Source organism: Citrus sinensis, chromosome 7 (assembly GCF_022201045.2).
Source record: "Citrus sinensis cultivar Valencia sweet orange chromosome 7, DVS_A1.0, whole genome shotgun sequence".
Taxonomy (NCBI): Eukaryota; Viridiplantae; Streptophyta; class Magnoliopsida; order Sapindales; family Rutaceae; genus Citrus; species Citrus sinensis.
The window spans coordinates 28,795,791-28,816,797 of record NC_068562.1 but is presented as its reverse complement, the minus strand read 5'-3'; the positions used below and the strand labels follow the sequence as shown (position 1 = coordinate 28,816,797).

General features: G+C 32.0%; 2 protein-coding genes and 1 non-coding gene across 4 annotated transcripts; all 3 read left to right on the top strand.

The window, feature by feature from the left end:
• The first annotated feature begins 207 nt into the window (after positions 1 to 207).
• LOC102623957 (probable glucan 1,3-beta-glucosidase A) lies at positions 208 to 6,734 on the top strand. Of its 2 annotated transcripts, none has more exons than XM_052443946.1 (11): positions 208 to 544; positions 640 to 765; positions 921 to 1,112; positions 1,195 to 1,353; positions 1,434 to 1,603; positions 1,703 to 1,852; positions 2,287 to 2,636; positions 2,781 to 3,486; positions 3,607 to 3,667; positions 3,786 to 3,887; positions 6,586 to 6,734. In XM_052443946.1, exons 1-8 carry the CDS (start codon positions 359 to 361, stop codon positions 2,960 to 2,962), a joined length of 1,515 nt encoding a protein of 504 aa, XP_052299906.1. In that variant the 5' UTR covers positions 208 to 358; the 3' UTR covers positions 2,963 to 3,486; positions 3,607 to 3,667; positions 3,786 to 3,887; positions 6,586 to 6,734. The 2 variants fall into 2 exon arrangements, with proteins under 2 accessions (XP_052299906.1, XP_006464246.2); XM_006464183.4 differs by having other exon boundaries at positions 3,767 to 3,887.
• On the top strand, positions 3,061 to 3,132 carry TRNAP-UGG (transfer RNA proline (anticodon UGG)). Its single transcript has one exon. It is a non-coding gene; the product is annotated as a tRNA-Pro (tRNA).
• Positions 6,735 to 16,297: 9,563 nt separating the features above from the next.
• On the top strand, positions 16,298 to 17,820 carry LOC102611793 (FCS-Like Zinc finger 6-like). Its single transcript, XM_006464144.3, has 2 exons — positions 16,298 to 16,793; positions 17,336 to 17,820. Exons 1-2 carry the CDS (start codon positions 16,408 to 16,410, stop codon positions 17,499 to 17,501), a joined length of 552 nt encoding a protein of 183 aa, XP_006464207.1. The 5' UTR covers positions 16,298 to 16,407; the 3' UTR covers positions 17,502 to 17,820.
• Positions 17,821 to 21,007: the final 3,187 nt, after the last annotated feature.

Here is a 21,007-nt window from a genome sequence, read left to right as displayed (position 1 = left end):
TACAAGTGTCAAATTTTCGGGTGCTATAATTTTATTCACGTGCATAACTTTCCTAAAGATCATAACATTACGAGCATGCATTAAGTTTATATTCACACACTAAACTACGTTGCCTAAATTTAATAGCTTACAAGTAGCAATTGCCAATTAGATAGACCTTTAAGGAAAAAAAAAAATTGATGTGACATTTGAACAAGAACAAAACTATTTCAACCCTTTGAAAAAATTTCCTGTAAACTCGGTCCATTTCTGTCTTGTGAAGTCATTCTTGAATGCGAAACCCTGTTAGTTCGGTGGCTATGTCATCTATATATAGAAAGAAACACACGTTTTCATTTTCCAAGACGGGAAACTAAAGATGAATTTCTATTTTTCGATGCCGATTCTCTTCTCATTTTACCTCTCATGGGTTCTTTTTTGTTCACTTGCATCTCCCAACTCTGTTAATTTGCCACTTAAAGCTCCTAGCTTAGGTAATTGGCTTGTGACAGAAGGATGGATGGAGCCTAATATGTTTTATGGAATTAAAAACAATGATCTTTTGGTACGATAAGCTTCATTGATGTTCGAGTTTATTTTGCTTTTCAATTTGTTACAAGTTTTTCAAAGTTATTAACTGGATTTGATTTTTGTTGGCAGGATGGAACTCAAGTGCAGTTAATATCAACAAAGCTGAAAAAGTATCTCACTGCAGAAAATGGAAGTGAGACAATCTTGATGGCCAATCATAATTCCAGTTCAGCCTCTAGCTGGCAAACTTTCAGGGTTGGTCCGATAAGCCAAAAATAGTTTTCGTAATCACACACCATTTGGTGAATGTTGCTAGAACAGACCATAATATTTGCAATAGGCATAATGCATAATCATTTGCTACTGCTTGTTCATATCTTACTAATATTACTTTGATTTCTATCACACAGTTGTGGAGGATCAATGAGACATTTTATAATTTCAGATTGAGTAATAAGCAATTTATTGGATTAGAAAATCAAGGAAACAAGCTAGTAGCAGTTTCAGCAACAGAAAAATTTCCAGAGCCATTTCAGATTACTAGGAAAAATGGTGAGCCGCATCGAGTTCGTTTCAGAGCATCAAATGGGTATTTTCTTCAGGTACACTTAACAACTATAAACACAACTTGAAGATCAAATTCTGGTAAATTATATCATTAATTTGTTCTTGCATTATACTTAGGCAAAATCAGAAATGCAAGTTACTGCAGATTATAAAGGCCCAAGTACTTGGGAAGAAAATGATCCATCTGTTTTTAATATGACAATTGTTAGTACAATGCATGGTGAGTACCAAATCACAAATGGCTATGGCCCGGATAAAGCTGCTAAATTCATGCGGGTAAGAGTTGATCAATTCTTTGTATTACTGCTAGCAACTTATCAGGAAAATAATTCATATGATCTATACATTCTTTCCAGGATCATTGGAAAAGTTACATCACTGAGGAGGATTTCAAATTCATGTCACAGAATGGTCTCAATGCTGTGAGAATTCCAGTTGGGTGGTGGATAGCCTATGATCCAAAGCCTCCAAAACCTTTTGTCGGGGGCTCTTTACAAGCCTTGGACAATGCTTTCAGATGGGCTCAGTGAGTATTTATTAAATCAACTTTGCTTATGAATAAATATGAGTAAATTCTTCATTTTTGAAATGTTAATGTTAATTATTTCTTTGCATATCAATGAAGGAAATATGGGATGAAGGTGATTGTGGATTTGCATGCGCTCAGAGTCTCACAAAATGGCTCTCCTCACAGCGGATCTAGAGATGGATTTCAGGAATGGAGTGATTCTGACATCCAGGAAACAGTAGCTATCATAGACTTCCTTGCATCAAGGTTATTATTATTTTCCTTAAACTTTCAGGTCTACGTTTTACCAAATACGGATTGGAGCGACACAATTTCTTAGCATCCTTTACAAATTCTCCTCAAATTGTAACATACAAACATATATAAAATTTGTAAGAATTTTAACTAACTGTTCCAGTTAATTAGGCACTTGAAATTTCATAACTGCATACATCTGCACTTTATAAAATACAAATTAGAGCAATAAATAGTTTCTTTGGTACGTTCTGTACTGCATTGTTGTTTCATTGCCGTAAAACAATAATGTATTGCTCAAGTTTCCATTTTGCAAAATTCTGGACATCCATGCAAAAGAGGAAATCTGTAGTGTTTTGTATATATTTCCTTAACATGCTTAAAAAACATCTCCCAAAATTTATTAGAATTGAATGCAATACCAATCACATTCTTATTCCATGCAGGTACGCTGATCACCCAAGTCTAGTGGCAATTGAGTTGATGAATGAGCCTAAGGCGCCTGATCTTAAATTAGACAGTCTGAAAAGATATTACAAGGCGGGTTATGATACTGTGAGGAAATACAGCTCAAGTGCTTATGTGATTCTTTCCAATCGATTGGGAGGAGAATGGAGTGAACTGCTCTCATTTGCAAGCAACCTTAGCCGCGTAGTGATTGATGTGCATTTTTACAACCTCTTCTGGGATAATTTTAACAAGATGTCTGTGCAACAGAACATTGATTACATCTATAGACAAAGATCTTCTGATCTCAGGAATGTCACAACACCTGATGGGCCTCTAAGTTTTGTTGGTAAGTGAGCTTCATTTATGTTACATCTCACGCTGCAGAGCGGGCTAGAAAAGAGAACCGTGACAAGCTGTTTGACCAAAGTTTGTTTGCGTATCATATCGAAATAAAGGGTCTCTAATTAAGCTAGTGGGCATGTTTTTGCAGGGGAATGGTGTTGTGAATGGGAAGCAGAAGGAGCATCAAAGAGAGACTACCAAAGATTTGCAGAGGCTCAACTAGATGTTTATGGGCGCGCCACGTTTGGATGGGCATATTGGGCTTATAAATGTCATTTAAATCACTGGAGCCTAAGGTGGATGATTGAAAACAATTATATAAAGCTCTAGAGTCCCCATATGCACACAGTGAATTGTTAACACACTGAATGTTATTGGAAATTTTGAAAATAAAAGATATATATAAAATCTTACATAAGAATTTCACCGGGCATTTGGTCTAGTGGTATGATTCTCGCTTTGGGTGCGAGAGGTCCCGAGTTCGATTCTCGGAATGCCCCCTTCATTCACCTCCAATTTTACAAATCCGTTTTTCCGCGTCAAACTGAACTGAATCCTGCAATGCAATCGGAAAAAAAGGTACTTTTCTCAATTGGCTCAATGCACTTGCGCACTTGCTGCTTCAACTTCTGCTTCAGAAAGAAAATAATAATTAAAAAAACAAAAAAAAAGTGGCAATTGCTGCCACCAACTCGCTTTCATCTCACACTCTTCAGTCGCGGAGTCACCCCAAAAAGCTCTCACGCTCTCTTCCTCCACTCTCTCTTCATTACACTGGCAAACGCTGGTCACTCATATTTTTAGTTCTCTGAATGAACCAAATGATACTGACAAAATCACCGCGATTGAAACCAGTAAGCACATTTTCTCCGAACCCATTTTTGCTTTTGTTTCAGATACAGAAAAATAGTTTGTTTTTTAAAACACTTGGCAACACTAAAACCCTTTTGTTATTTCATTTGTTTCTTGTGCAGGGTTCCCAGCATATCCTACAGTTATGGATGTTAATCAAATACGTGGAATCTTGCCCTCCAGGTGATTCAGTTGTTATAATGTTCACTTTGGCCCCCCTTTTTTATTCCCTTTTTTAAAAAAAATGGGTTTTTAATTGGCGTAGGTTTCCATTTCTGTTAGTTGACAGAGAACAATGCAGGGGTGTCAGCTGTGGCTATAAAGAATGTGACTATAAATGATTTTTTTTTTTCCTCGGCATTTTCCTGAGAGGCCTATTGTGCCTGGTGTGCTTATGATTGAGGTAATTATGTGCTTGATTTCCTCCATTTTTGTCATGCTTTCTTTTGCCATTTAACTAATTTAATTTTATCATTGAACAGTAGGAGAAAAATTGTGGATGATGAAAATTTCAAGTTTTTGATGTTGTATGTGTCTCTTGGTTAATCTCCCAATTGTGCCGGTTTAGTTGATTATATACATGATTTTTTTAATTTAGGATAAGATTGTAAATGGATGGATGAAATGGAAGTACTTTGGAGTGTTTTGTCACTCGGAGATGCCCATCAAGAAAGGGGGAAATTTGATCAGAGTAGCCATGGCTTATGTTTGAGGCAAAACTTTTGGCATTCAGGAAAGGACTTGTTTATGAAGGTTTCTTAAGAAAGATGGAATAAGGAAAACTTTTTTTCTGTTGTTTATCAATAATGTTAAGAGTTAGAAGCAAGAGGGAGGATGGGATCAAAAATCTTAAAAGAGTTTGGTGATGATTACTACAGACCATCGACCGGCATTGAGGATTCTAGTTGAAGGCGTTAGGAGAGTGAGAGAGATTTGTGAAGGTCTTAGGTTGATGGCTCATAGGAGCCAGATGTTCTATAATTCAATTAAAATATTGGCTTAGTTGACCAGTATGGAAAGTAGCAAAAACAAAAACAGGATTTATCAAGCTGTACTAAAGTAGTTGGATCATGAAACTGCAGTCTGAGTCGATTTTCCAGAAGTGAGAGTGGAAAGGCTCTAGAATTTCTATACATGTAAAAGAGATTTTACCATTTTTGGTAGAATTTCAAGCGAGCGGCGGCAACCCCCACAACCTCCCCGCCCAAAAACTTCTTGTGGCATTTCCTTCTCTAGTAGAAAAGCCTCAAGAAGCCTCCCTATTTATAATCTTCACACAATTGGTGAAATCTAGTTTTAGGTTAGTAGAGCTTTTGGATTTGTACACAATTTTCAACCAGTTCATCCTTTTGCATCCTATAAATAGAATGGATTCACTGAATTAGAAAGGTAAGAAGAAGCCAGAAAAGTGTTCTTGGTTGTGTCTGCTTGCCTGCTCCCAGCCTCGCTCCTGAACAGCCCTCAATCTGCCTGCATACTTCTGTGTGTCTCTGTGTGTGCACTATTGAAACTCATAATGCGAAAGGCAATTGAGGGCTGCGGAGTTCTTACACTGGATGATTTTCAGGATGACTTCAAACTTCTTGAGCTGATATTTTTCTGATTGCTATGGTTTGGGTTTTAGTGATCGAAGTAATTGAGCCATTCCTAAAATATCTAAATTAGCAAGATAATTGAGAAATTTTGCCTGTTCTTAAGTTGGCAAATAAAACACAAAATAGAAAAGGCATTTAGTAAGTGTCTCCGATTTTGGAGAGGTCCTTCTCCATGATTCTGCAGAAATTTGCATTTAAAAAAAAAAAACGAACACAATCTTAATGAAGGGTATGATTTTTACTCAAGACCTCTTCACAGTCTATAAACTTGTATTCACTAACGCTGAAAGCCGATAACCTTCCGATCGAGGGATATGTTCATCAGAATCACCAGGGGATGTGTTTCTATTTAGGTTTTATATCCCCTTTCACCCATATTCAGTTCACTTGAAATTCTACAGACAGACAGTTTTTAATACAAATTGTAGTAGTACATTGTTCAGGCTATTCAGTGTATGCAAATCCATTTTTTGCTGAACCCTATCATGGGTGGATGTAGGATCAACTTCTGTCAAATTAGCTTGATAAGAAACATGTTGAAGTATGTCACTCTGGGTGTGGTTGGTAGGTTCTGTCAGTAAGGGAAAAGGAAGAGATTTGATACATATTAGTTGGATACTCCTAGTGTTCAATCCCTTGTCCTACATTAATCTAGATACAAACAAAAAATGCAAAACCACTGACATGTTAGTGAATGCCAGTCCAGTGTGTCCTACCTCCCTAATCCATTTATGATGGAAAGAGAGGGATTATCAACTCCAGATTCATTGTGCTGATTTTATTTATATTTCATTTCAAGTGTTTTGTAATTTTCTTTCAAGATATCTTCTAATTGATCCAAAATCAGACTAGAATGGTTTCAATTGAATTTTTCATATGATCCTTTTACTACTGTATGATCCTATTAGGTACTTCATTAGCTACCTCCTTCATTAAACTGTTTTATGCGGAAAAGTTGTCTAGATCCTTTGGTTTCTTTTTGTTGACATTTAGAATTTTTCTTTTATACCACCTGCAAGCTATTCAATGTTGTTTGAGATTGAGCTTGCTTCAGAATGATGCCTGGTTCTGGAAGCTTCTTCCGACCATCAATTCCAAGTACTTTTCTGGCTAGCAGCGTATTAAGTAATTCATTTCACCTTTTAACCTTAATCATCACATGTAGAAATTGAGTATGCATTGAAAGGCATGCGCATAATGGCCATGTAATTCATGCGTCAGCATTGTAGCAAAAGTTGGATGCTAATGTTGCCTTGTGTTTTGCCCTTGAATGCCTTTTCTTGTGAGTCTTTCTCTCATTACTAACCGTAAAAAGTAGGCAAAACTGCCTTGATTAGAGTACAAGTATGCCACTAAAAACTGGTTTTCAAAAATACCTGCTATACAATCTCCAGAATTTAATTGCTACTTTTAAGTTCTATGTGCACTTCTGACTCTTCTGTGCTTACGCTAAATATACTAATTTATGTTCTGGTAATTACTAACCAATATGGTTGCTTGATTTAGGCAATGGCCCAGGTAGGAGGCATGCTTATGCTGCAACCAGAAGTAGGAGGCTCCCATGACAACTTCTTCTTTGATGGAATTGAGAAAGTGAAGCAAAGTGAGGTTTTGGAAGCTGTGATTGCAGGAGATACTCTGGTTATGAGGATGACACTAGTTAAGCTGCAAAAGCGGTTTGTAATAGCAAAAATGGAAGGAAAGGCATATGTTGGAGATGATTTAGTATGCGAGGGTGAGTTCCTGGTGGCTACTGGCACTGACTAATAGGCTTAGATTTGCTCTCTCATCTTTCTAATAAGCTGTACCTTATGTGATTTCTTGCTTGAGCATTTTTGTGTACCCATTGTTTGTAACTGAGATGTCTCATTGTTTACCTGAGTTGTACAAAATTTTGATGCTGTGGTCGGGTCTTGCTATGTTGTGTTTTTTGCGAGATGTATGATACTGAAAAAGAAGATAGGATAAACTGCTTGTTTGACTCAATTGCAAGAGCTATGCAATGCATGTTCATTGGGGGGGTGTTGTTGGGAAGGGGGAAGGAACCACTGAGGTTGCAAAAGGCTTCAACTGGGTTGATATTGTTTGCTTGGGACTTCAAACATTTGTCATTCATCCTCATAGATAAAATGCATCCGTAGGGAATTCTAGACATACAGAAAGTAGGACGTGACAGGATAATATTACCAAATCTACAATTTGATTAAGCAGACAAATGCTAACTTATGATACACTTTTGAAGCTGCAAGCCATTGTTTTTCATGATTAGCTTGGCATAAAGGGTCACCGGAAACTACCTTACGAAACCATGATTCATCGAAGTTAAGGGAACATAAAACTCAAAATCATTTACACCTTGATAATTGATTGTGACCGCCAAGTTATTCTATTTTGCCAAGTAATTTAGTGCCATTACCGACACTCGTGCATTTTCAAATTTCATTGATCCCTTTTATTGGGCACTTTTATCATGGTCCTTTTCCCTGAATGAAATTACATTTCAATACAGCAAGCAAGATGAAGAAGTAATTGAAAGCTATAATTGGTGTCGAGAATTCCTTTTCGGGCTCCCAATGATGTGCTTGATGAGTGCACAAATTAAAAACCTTTCTTTGGCAGCTATCATTGCCCCATTTTTTTTGTCTATCTCTTTTCCCATTGGTAGGAAACATCAATTATTACAACTCAAATATTAATGGATTCTCTTGCTCTTGCTCTACAGCCATACACTTTGTTTGCATATGCTGGCTTGTGCCCATCCTTGTACAGAGTAAAGACATTAATGCACATTATTTGGCCACTACTGCTCATTTTTCCTTGCAGACACTTTAAAACCATCATCTTGAAGAGCTTTCTTGTTTGTCCGTGCCTACCATATCTTTCTTGAATCTCTCCATCTGTATCTTAAATTTTATCTTACGATTTGTTGTATGCTATTACTGTCATAATTTTTCCTTACATTTTTTGTAACAAAGCAAAAATTTACAAGCATTTCGAAAAGAAAAATTTAACATGTAACAAAAAATTTTGTGACTGATAACAAACAACTAGTGACTAACATGTAATCTCCATAAAACGCAGTGGATTTTTAGTTCGGGAAGACACTGTGGAGCTAGAATTGAAAAATTAGAAGGCAAAAGTCACAAGGATAAATTTTTAGAGGCAAAAGTTTAGAAAAGAACATGTAATTTTATGAAATAAACTATTAATCTATTAAAGTTATAGGGCTCATATTACAGAAGAAATTTGCTTTGTTGGTCAAAAAATTAATTATTATCATTTTTTAATCACTCTCCTCATGTCACATCAGTATGTACACAATGATTTGATACAATTAATGTAACATATACACTCAACAACAACCACACAAATAATGGGCCCACACAATTTGTGTAGTTGTTGTTGAGTGTGTATGTTACGTTTAGTTGTAACATAGCATTTACCTTTGAACAATATATTTTGTGGCCCTACAATTATTGTATTATTAAATATAATATATAATGTTGGGTAGCATTTCTGGTTAAAGAGAAAATTATAGGATGGGCGCACCCAATAGTGGCTGAACCTTAGACAAGTTAGCCTATTGTTAGGCCCCACCATAAATTAAGGCCCCATTTTAGGATTTGTTAACTTTTTTTACATAAATATTTATGTTTTAAAAACAAAATTTTCAGGAATAAGTTATATTTTCTTTCTTACTATAAGCCGAACAAAATTCTTTGTAAATATATGTTAAAGGCCCATCAATATTCTAAAGGTAATACTTATTTATTTCCTAATTTATAACTTGAAAGTTAATTTTCTTTATGGTAATAACTCCTTCTAAAGACATCTCCTCTACGGAATTTATTATTTTTTCAAACTATAACTAAAATAAAATCTTATCAAATTTCAATTAAGTGTTAATCACTTTTGTGTTTTTAATAATTTTCAGTCACGCTTGAATTTATAATAGTGTACGATTGATATTTATTTACATATATATTCTTATCTAATAACTATCAATCACAGTTTTCTAAAAAATAATAATTAGAACATTGTCTAAGAGCCTGCCCATAAGTTATAGCTTATAGACAATGTCACACCTAAAGCATAATAAATTTTAATTAAAAAAATTATTTAAATTTTTTGCCTGAGGCTCAATATTGTCTTGAATTGACCTTGGGCGTGCCACGTGATTTATATGTATCCTTATTCAATAATATTTTGACATACGTACATTCTTTTTGGAAAGAAAGAAAAAAATCATAAAAGAGATTGAAAAGTAAATTAAAATATGTCTTATGCATTTGTTGGGTGCTCCCATTTCAGGACCATCCCATATAAAACATTCTCTTCAAATATTCTTCATTAGGGTACGATTTTTTCATTAAGATATGGTCACAACAGGTACCACATTTTTTACAATTTTTAGTGTAAAATTTATTGCACGTTGCTTAAAGTGTTGTAGTTCTGATGGTATCCTTGTAAAACATACCAAAAGCTTATGGTACTTGTTGGTTTGATTATGAATATCGAATTAATAAGAGATATTAAATTTAAAAAATCTTACCCACGCCGAAACTGGATAGAGACTTAGAGAGTGTATTCTACATATTAAGTTTCACTACAGGTGATTTACCAAAAACTTTTTGAGTTTTGATTATATGAATGGATATTAAAATTTCTAAATGCACCCCACTTGTTTCTAAAGTTCAAACACCATAATATATTGCTAAATCAAAAAGTCTAATATCATATCCAATGACATTTATATATAAGTAAAAAGTTTAAGCTTATAACTAAGATTCCGACGATTAAAGTTATGGTAATTTAAAACTAATCTATACCTCTCATTACATTTTAGATATTATGAATTGATGTATTGAATTCAATTTCTAAGGCGGAACTACGATTGAGAAGGATGTTGATAAAGATAATTAACCGACTTAATAACAAGATTAGTGATGGGTGATGACAATGAAGTTGCAAAAGTTAAATCATATAAAAATCATAGAGAAAAAAAAAAGTTATCGAAGACAAGTAATTACTTTATATTATAATAAAGAAGAAAGGTGAAAAATGACGTGCCAGAAGTTACCACTTGGAAATTATGAACTTTGTGCGTGATGGCGGTGGGACATATAAGCTGGTGACAACGCATAGCTTGATTGGTTGTTTAGGTTACTAATTGTTGCTTCTTTGATGTTGATTTTTGCTTTTTAATACATTTGGCTCTTTATCAGAAAGAAACCATGGGTCTTGGACCCATTGGGGCCCCAATAATTGATATAAAGTCCATGCACCAAATAATTGATGAATGAAATTAAAAATAAACTTGAAGAAAGTATTATTCTCTGTTAGGTCCAAGAATTTTACTAAAAGTATAACAAGATCCTCGAATGGTATGTTTATATTATATAGAGATATATCCTCAATCCTCGACAAAATGATCATAATGTTCATCTAATGTGATTGATATCATTAATACTTATGTTTATAATTATTCTGGTTTTGTTTAAATTTGAAAGCGCAATAACAGTGGGAAGTGCAACTATGCATTCGCCCTTTCTCAATTTCAAATGCACATACTTAAAACATATAAGCATAATAATTATTTTAAGAGTAATGTCAGGCATCCTAACATTTCAGTCCCAATGAATTTAGCATCAATTCAGTAGATGATAGTTAAGTAATTTTATAAATTATAAAATTCATCATCTAATAGATGAGAGACACATAAAATTAAGATTTAAATTGAGACTCAAATATTAAGATACCTTATGTTATTATGATCTCAATAAACAAATAAGGATATTTCATGCTTATATTAAAATTTTTCATTTGTAAAATGCTTATTTATTTATCATTTTATTGTCATATAGTGATTTGTATTAAGAGTCACATATTCATCAGATAAATGCGATTAAACTCCGAACTTTGTAGGTGTACATAGGACCACTGTAAGTATAATTGGACAAGTTATATTTGAATGTCTTGTTCAAATTTCACAAACATTAGGGATCTATATGAATATATTGTGGAGAATGAGTCATTGACGTAGACCGAGCAGGTAAACTGTTTATTCTGTCTCTTTTCAATTCATTTGTTTATGTTGAAAGGAGAAAAGAAAACATTTGCGATGCTTTATTAATTAATTTTTTTTAATATTGCATTTTAATTCAAATTCAATTATTTTGATCAAATAATGCAAAGTCTCCAGGCTCCAACGGAGATGTTAACAAAACTTGTTTATTCATATATATATATATATTCTTCCACCTCTCATGGAGAATTATAAAACTTAATTTTTATCACAATTATTCGGTTCTTCGTCAAAGCAAATCTTATTTGAATAGATAATTGGTGATCAAGGGATGGAGGATTGAATAAATATAAGACATAATTGTTTTAACATTTTTCTCACGAGATACAGAAAACATAACTATATATCACAAGAATGATTATTTTCATAAATTAAGAATTTAGCATGACGATTAATTAATTATTTCAATTTTGGTACAACTTACAAATTCACAAAAATCCATTTAATCTAATAGTTTTCATTTCCTAATCACTTGAAATCTTAAACTTTATCAAAAGCTGATAAAAAGGACAAAATTGAAACACCTAATTACTGCTGTAGATACGTATGAAAAATCATACACATCTTTGGTATAATTTTCAAAATTTAATCGAATCTTATCAGGCATTTGTACGTCCACATAATGAATAGACATGTGTATATATACATTGCATAAGGACTGGCATTATTAGGCTTCATCCAAGAAATTTAATGACAATAACGAAATGATGAGGAGGTTCGTGATTTGCTTCCTTAGGGTTTGGGTTTAAGTTTTTACCGGGAACTTTTCTTAAAGAGCACTAACATGATTTGCTTCCATATTTTGTGTTATAGGGAGAATTAATACATGCCAGCCAACGCATCGGATCTCTCTTTTAAATGAGAGGATAGATTTCACTTAAACCTGTGCGTATATGATTTGAAGCAAACAATGATATTGAATTGTAATATATAGTATAACCATTTAATTAAGATCTAGTTTCGGTAGATAGATCCTATGTTAATGACTTAAGAGTTAGTAATTAAAACAAAAATCTTCTTCAAAAGCATTATCGCTTTTATCTATCAAACCTTTATAGCATTAAAAAGAAAATGGTTTGATTTAATTTTAAAAAAAAAATTATCGACGTCAATAATATATCACTTCAAAAAGAATAGAAGCGAATTACAGCTACATCTTATAGTGCATGAAAAGAGGTCCTCAAAGTCATCATTACTCATTGCTGAGGTCACCTCTGTTTATTGTGCAAAACTTTGAAAAAGTTAATGCCTTGACCCGTAAGTCGTCCATAGTGAAAAGATTGATTGAATGAATGCCTAATAGCGAAAACTCTTTCTTTATTATTATTATTACTTTTTTCTTCTTTTGAAGACTTGTAAGACTACATTTAAGACCGATGTGTTGTGAAATGACATAAAATTAGATTTATTTTAAATTTTGAATGAAAAATTAAAATTACTAAACTTTTAACCATTATGCCATCAAAATAAAACTAATCTTGTTAATCCCCACGATTTAGTAACGTATTTACATTTAATATAGACATCCTTATTTTTTTATACAAATATATTGTTAAACCGTACAATTTAGTAGTGTATCTACACTAATTATATTAAATCACATGATTTAACAATGTGTTTGTACTAAAAAAAATAAAGGTCATACACTTAAGAATATTATATATATACACACACATAACAAAAAAAATATAATTTTTAATGTATTAAAATCTATATTTTTTATATTTTAGTGATTTCTTTGCTTTAACAAAACGAGGACATCCTCACTACAGAAATGTTAATCAAAAGGAAATAAGTATATTTAGGTGCAATGTATATATACAACTCAACTCGGAATAAAGGGGTGAGCATTTTTTTACTTTTTGGATGATGGCATTGGTATAACTAATTTTTGATGTATTAAAATCTATATTTTTTTATATTTTAGTGATATCTTTACTTTAACAAAACGATGATATCCTCACTAAAGAAGTGTTAATCAAAAGAAAATAAACATATTTAAGTGTAATGTGTATATACAACTCAACTGTGAATAAAGGAGTGAGCCTTTTTTTAACTTTTTGGTTGGTGGCATTGGTATGTATATATCTAATTTTTGTGCTGTGAGCCCTCAGAGTTTGGAAATATGAACATCAGCAATAGGGGTCAATAGCATAGGTGCGAATAAATGCCATACATTCGCGAAAAGTGAAAAGATGTTGTTGGGTTCATGACTGTGAAATGTCCCATCAACGCAAACACTACATTGCATCTGTCATTTATTTCATTTTGTGTGCTCGTCCCACCCCCCACACTACAGTCCAGTCAATTTTTGTATAAAAAATTGATGCACGATGCGATGTGTCATAATCTTTTTTATTTGGAAACTGCATTTACTATTTACCCTCATGAAATGGTAAAAAGAGAAGTCCCTCTTGGGAATTTAGGATCGTTTCACCGAAGTAAATTAGGAAAATCTTATGACTGCAAAACTCCAAAATTGGCCGAAACAACCAAGTGATTGAGAATTTACCCCTTGGCCGGTTCCTCTTGTTTTATTCAAACATATAGAATTTTTATGCTGTTATAAATCAGTATGGTGATAAAGAAGTTGAAGGAATAATAATTCATTCAGGTCATTGTAGATACTTTTTGTAATTTCGTTTTGCCTCAAAATAAATGTACGTACTTCAATGTGTGTCTAAAATTATTGCACACATAAATATATCTTTATTCACTGTTCAAGAGATTCTGATAAAATAACGTGATCAGTGCATGACTTATACATGTGATATAGATAGATTGCGTGATGAGTTACGAATTCAAACATCTTGATCCCATTACAAAATTAAAACGGATGCATGAAAATTCACAGTCTCTACTTTCTTTAAATTTTTCATTGTTACTAAGGAAGTTATAAGTAACACAAGACATCACTTATAATGTTATCATTGAAATTATAATAAATTATGATAATTATTATATGCCATAATGGCATAGATCCCACTTTATAAAATTCTAAATCTATGTAACATTAAACCAGTAGATTTCCAAACCAAATGCTAGCAGATTTTATTTTTATTTCCAAATTAAAGAAAGTAAAGAATCAGCATGGTCCTCATCTAATCCGAATTTACTTAGTTTTAGAAAATTCTTAACAGTCGCAAATATAGGACCAAGATTTTATCCAAATTTAAGCTTTTATATGACTTTCAAAAAAATGAATGCTTTTATATTAGGAAAAATACAGTAGGATCTCAATAAATTAATACGTGATAAATTGATAATCTTACAAAATAGTAGCTTAATAATTTGATATATCTATTCAATTTAAACAAAAAAATTTATATTTTCTTATAGGACCTATTTACTATATAAATTAATAATTAACTGATTTAAAATTAAATTCATTTGATATGTCACATGACTTTTGTTTTACATGTACGTTCTCTATTTTGTTTGCTGCTTATAAAAATTGATTTGAAATTAGATCCTATTCTTATTTTTTTTTTTTTTTTTTTTTTTTTTTTTTTTTTTTGCAATGAGAACTTTCAGGTTGCATCATCATTTTATAACAAGTGCGAGACAAACTTCATATGCCATCTTTAATATAAAAAAATCTACAATAATCTAATTACTACTATTATTTGAATAAAACATAATAAATACTAAATCAAGGTAACTAGACACTTTAAACATGATCATATCTCCTTAAAAAAAAAAGCTTTTAGAGATTAATTATTAATTTATCAATATTTTAATATTCGTTAAATTAATTATTTTTTCATGGTCCCAATGCTATTAATTTATCAAGATTTTACTAATAAGTTTTTTAATCTAAAATTAGCAAAGAAAAGTGATATTTGACTCTTTAATTATCATAAGCCCTAATGTTTCATAAGCAATTTAATTTTATCCCATTAGCTTCATTTACTTTCACAATTTACCCTTATTTTTTAATTTTTGAACATTTTTTATTCTAATTCTTCTAATGTCATCTTCAAACCCAAATTTTCAATAATTAATTTGATATTTTTAAATTTATTTATGTTCACTGAATCCCGTCATAACTCCCAGTTAAGCATGCTTGGATGATAACAGTATAAAGATGAGTGCTCTATTTGAAAGTCTTTGAATTGCACCCCTCAAAAAAAAAAAAAAAAACCTTATGTTATATAGGTTTGGAAACTTGAATAAGGGGCACTAAAAAAGGAAGTGATGCATGAGGGTAATTCTATAAATAAATAGAGTTAATTAAGAAATAGGGATGATGAGATAACTTGAGTAGGTCAAATTTCACAATTTATTAGATACTGTCCAAATAAGTAATGATATAGTTGTAAAGTTGGGATAAAAAATTTAGAGTAATGCTACACATCTCAAATTTTTTATCCCAAAAAGTTATCCCAAATGATGTGTCATTTATCAATTGGTTTGTGAGATAATACAATTAATTCACTTGGATCTTGTAAAGAATTATCAACCACTCAATTAATGACACATCATTTGGGATAACTTTTTGGGATAAAATATTTAGGATGTATAGCACTACTGAAAAATTTATATCTTAAATAATATGTTATTTGACTAATCATTTATTCATTTCTATTATGAGTATATGATATTATCTCATTAATGATAATATAAAAAGTAAACTATTGCCTACCACGAATTAATTGGTTGCTCGTCATTTTGTAACATTTGACATGTCATTAATTTATTGAAATTTAGCTTATTAATCATAATATAAAAAATTAACCATTACATAACACTCATTTACACTACATAAATTCAATTTTATAATTCAAGCCCGCCTTTTTTTTTTTTTTTGATGTGGACATTCGCCCTAGAGGCCAACTAAAAATATATAATTATCAAACTATTCAGTTAAGGTAATAATCGATCACTAATAAGCCCATAGTTACTAATGTATAAAATTACTAATATATCCTATTTACTTAAGTTAAAAGCTCCGATATTAAAAGTTAAAACTGCACTCCAAAAATGACAAAAAAGAGGAAAAAATTAAAAATTAAAAAGACAAAGCGTGACGTGGAGTTCATAGAACCCGGTGCCCGCAAGCAACGGCCACGATTCTCTCTCACTCGCTCCTCCTCCTTCCCGTCGTCATCTTCTTTAATTATCATCATCTTCTCTTCTCACCTTCCAATTCCACAATTCTCACTCCACTCTCTCTCTCTTCTCTCTCTCCAGCCCAAAAAAAAAATATATTTTTATATTATTACTATAGAGAAGAGCTCAGGATGCTGCTAGGAAAGCGGCCACGGCCTCCGATTAAGAGAACAACCAGCATGACAGGTATCACCGTTGATATCACCAACGTGGAATCAGATGGACCGTCTGATCATCACCATCGTCAACAACAACAACAACATCAGTCAGCTCCTGCTGCTGCAGCAGCACCTCATCATCAAATGATGAATTTTGGCTATGACGATAACAACAACTTTATGTATGATCATCAACCTTTTTTTGCGGCCATGGTGTCGCCTAGAAATAATTATCAGCAGCAGCAGAGAAGTACCATTGGTAGAAGCTCTAATGAGCTTATTGAAACAGCTCATTTTTTGAGAACTTGTGGGCTCTGCAACCGCCGGTTGGCTCCTGGCAAAGATATTTACATGTACAGGTATGTTTCTTCCATCAGTCTTCCAAGAAAAGAATATAGATTTTTTCCATCAACACGATTCTTTTTTTCTTGACGCTTTGGGGATCTTGAAGATATTTTCTTGTTTGCTTTCTGAAAGATTTTACTTTGATAAATTTGAAGATCTTTAGTTCATCAGTGTTTATATTATAGATGCTGGAACGTTACAGCTTATCGAATTTGTTTTGTTAATATATGTCAAGGTTTCTGTAGAACAGTTTTTCAGCTAGTGAATTGTATTTGAACTTTTAAAATATGTAACCTGTAATTTGAGAAATTGTAACGAAAAAGTTTGGAGAACTGGAACTTCACAACACGTAAAATTTCACCTTTTATTTTTTATTTTTTTCAGCTTCAAAATCTATATAAAAACTATGGATGTTTATTTGTGATTCAGTTCTTAGCTTGATGATTCTGAAATCTGCAGCCCTTTTTTGTTTATTATAATATATCTTATTTTTAGCGAGACTTATTAATGAGGCTGGTAGCATATTTTAATGGGGTTTTATTTATTTATTGCGCAGGGGGGACACGGCCTTTTGTAGTTTCGAGTGCAGAGAGCAGCAGATGAAGCAAGATGAGAGAAAAGAGAAATTTGCAGCTTCATCATCATCAAAGAACAAAGAAGAAAGCGATAAAAATAATGCAGCAGCAAGTTCTAAGAAAAGTGAGACTCTGGCTGCTGCTTGATTAAAGAGATAAAATTTAGATGATGATGGTGATTAGAGTGCCCTAAAACTTTGACCATTTTGCTCCATTATTGGAGTCGCAGCCTCTTTAAGTATTTTGCATGATGCAGATGATTTGCCTGGTGGTAATTTAATTATAAGAACTAGGTCTAAAATTATTGTGCAAGAAGGAAAAAGAAAAATGTAATGGATTGTGGGTGCACTTAGATGGGATTCAGATATTTACTACTCTTTGTTCCAACTTCGAAACCTTTATTTACTTTTCTAGCTTCGGCTTATGTATGAGTAATGCAATGGTAAAAGTCTTCTAAGTTCAATTATATAGGCTTTCCCTGTAACTATTCTGAAATTGAGGTTAAGTTTGAGATAATGACAATACGGATGAGTAATTAGCTTTTAATAAATAAAAATAAAGGAATAAATTTTAATAATATATATACAATAATTTACAAGTGGCATATTTTCGTTATTACTTTTAAAATTACCCTAAATTTACTCCGGAAAATTAATGACTACATTACCGGGCATGCACCCACTTTCCGACGAAAAACCTCATATTTCTAAGTTTTAGTTGTTGAGTACCTTAAAGATTTTATTCCCGACTCTCAACTTGTGATATAATTAAAACATCAATATAAAATTGGAGGTCAAATGTGTTAATAATAATAATAATAATAATAATAATAAGAGGTTTTTGAACTATAGTGATATACATTAATTTCAATAGGGAGAAATTGACAATTATATATATATATATATATATATATTATCAAATAGTCACTGATCACTTTTACTTGGGTGCCAATGCTTATACTTTATAGTAATTGTGAATAAAAAAAAAATCACATCAGTTAAATTTCAAATGTTACCCTAAATTGACACCAGTGATTTATAATATTTCGAGAAATTGTTATAAACTATCAACTTAGATATTTTTAGTTTATGCCATATAATAATCATGAAGATCAAAGAGTAATGATCTAATGGATGGTGTTGTTCATATTGTATATTGTAAATGACATTGCCATGTTTTAGTGTATGGTTAATTCACAACTTCAATACTATTCACACAGAATAATAAAATTGAAGTACATGTCTAGCTAGTCACTGGATCATTTATGTATATATTTAGATTTATTTACCTATTCACAAAATATCGAGATGTATGATTTTGAACACATCTTACACTTGACAAAGATGGCTGATTTTGAAAGTTGCTTATCTTTTTCTTGAAAAAAAAAATCAGAACTTTAATTAATTATAACAAATATAAAGAATGATGAGACGAAATAAAATTATTAATAGAAATATTGATAAAAAAAATAGAAATATGGGAGAAAAACGTCTGATCATTATAAATTTGTATGCTTGTGTTAGTAAGAAACGAAAAAAGGGATGTGTTTCCCCATCATACATCGAAGTCTTGTAGTCTTATACATTCCTCGTGCTGTTATTTTTTGTATTCTTTGTACAATTTGACAAAATGTTTATGGCCTCATGCACAGCTAATTAAGGACTTGGTTGTTGGTATTTTTCGCGAGTGACAAGACAATAATTGTATAAAAGCTAGCCCATGCTATGCGATGTGTGAGATTTGAGAGGAAAAAAATTTGTTAATAAATAAATTGAGAATGAGAAGTGTCAGCAAAAGTAATAGAAGATTCCTTTTTTATTTTTCTTTCTACTTTATTTCAGGTTTCTTTTTATTTATAAAATATGGACAATTTATTAATTTTGAATGTTATGAATTTTATGAAAATATAGTTTACCTTTTAAATTCCCTATAGGATTGACTTTTTGGTTGGATTTTTGCCGTGGAAGCCTAGAAGGGGTCCATAACAAGTACGTTTAAAAGGGTTCGGCCTTTACTTAAGTATTTTTGCTAATTTTGTATCTAAACTACTTATTTGGGGCAAAATTATGTTGTAACAGTGGTATGGTATCACAGTTGCAACCAGTCATTTGATTTATAATTGTACAGTTGCATTAGTAAGATCCAATGGCTGAAAGCAAAAGTGGTACCATACTACTGTTGCAACATAGCTGGACCCATTTATTTGATGTTTTAGTGATGAAAATGTATTTTCTGTCCTATTTTTTTTGTATTTTATTCAAAACTTATGGGGTAAATTGAAAATTTTATTGGAGGCAAATACAAAATATGATTGAAATTTAAAAATAATTTAAGGCAAAATTAGATTTAACTTGCGTAGCTACCTGGTCCCTATGTGGTACCTCCACTGGAGAATGTGTGCATTGCATGTATCTATTCAGCCTTTGGTTATTAGATGGTTCTCATGTGAGTATTAATTGATTAAAAGCTAAAAATTTTGGAATCAGCTCATATCAAAGTTATGAAAAGATAATTAAAATTCGTATAAAATATTTAAAAGTGCCAAAACGATTGACATTTCAAAGAAATAAAATATTTAAAGAATAATATAAAGAGATCGCAAACCGGTAGAAATTATCCACTTTAGAGTCTTGGACTTTGTTAAAAAAAAAATGCACTTATAACTTTTTTTTTTTTTGATACATTGGAGCCTAGTAAAAACTAGGCTAAAATAGAATGGGGAATAGAGGTCCTGTATATATCATTACATAACCAATAACTAAGTCCTTAGGGGGGCTTTCAAAAACATGAAGACCAAGGGGTAAGGAACCAACAAATTTCGCCATGGAATCTGCAGCAAAATTGGCTTCCCGATATATATGATTTATGGTAATGAGTCATTGTCTGTTCATCAGTTCCTTGATGGCAGTTATAAGAGAAAAATGTGCATTAAACATCAAGCTAGTAGAAGAAATAAGTTGGAAGACACATTGGCTATCCACCTCTGCAATTAAATAACGAATGCCACGGTCCCAAGCAATATTAAGCCCTTGAAAGAGACCCCAAAGTTTTGCAGTAGTCACCGATCCAAATCCAATGTTCATGCCAAAGCCAAACTGCCACTTTCCAGAGAGCAATCCCTCACCAAGCCCCCAGCGCTGGCTAGACCACTCTTTAAACGTGATCCATTAGTGTAATGTTATTATGCTATTAAACATAAAAAAAAACATTAGCTTAATTAATAAAGTCCAAAATTCTAAATCAGATCAGTACTCTTGAAATTGATTTCTTAATGGCTTATTAAAAATAAAAAGAATTAGCTTAATTAATTTCTTCTTAATTACGTATTTTAAAAATTGGTATTTAGGTATGGCCACCATGAAAATCACTATAAAGACTTCATTATTTTTATTATTATTATTGAAAAAAGAAGTCTGATATATTATTTACTTATCTTTATTTGACATAAATAACTAACTTCCAAGACTACAAAATTAATTAAATAGAGGGAAAAGACACCAACACTCCTTAGTTTACGGGAATGGTTAGAGAGATTGAGACTCCATTATTTTAAAATATGGCTGCTCATACCTCTTTTTAAGGTATATAGATCTAATTTTGTGCTTATAAATGATCATAAAAACTATTTTTAGGAAAAATTCTAAAGTATGTCG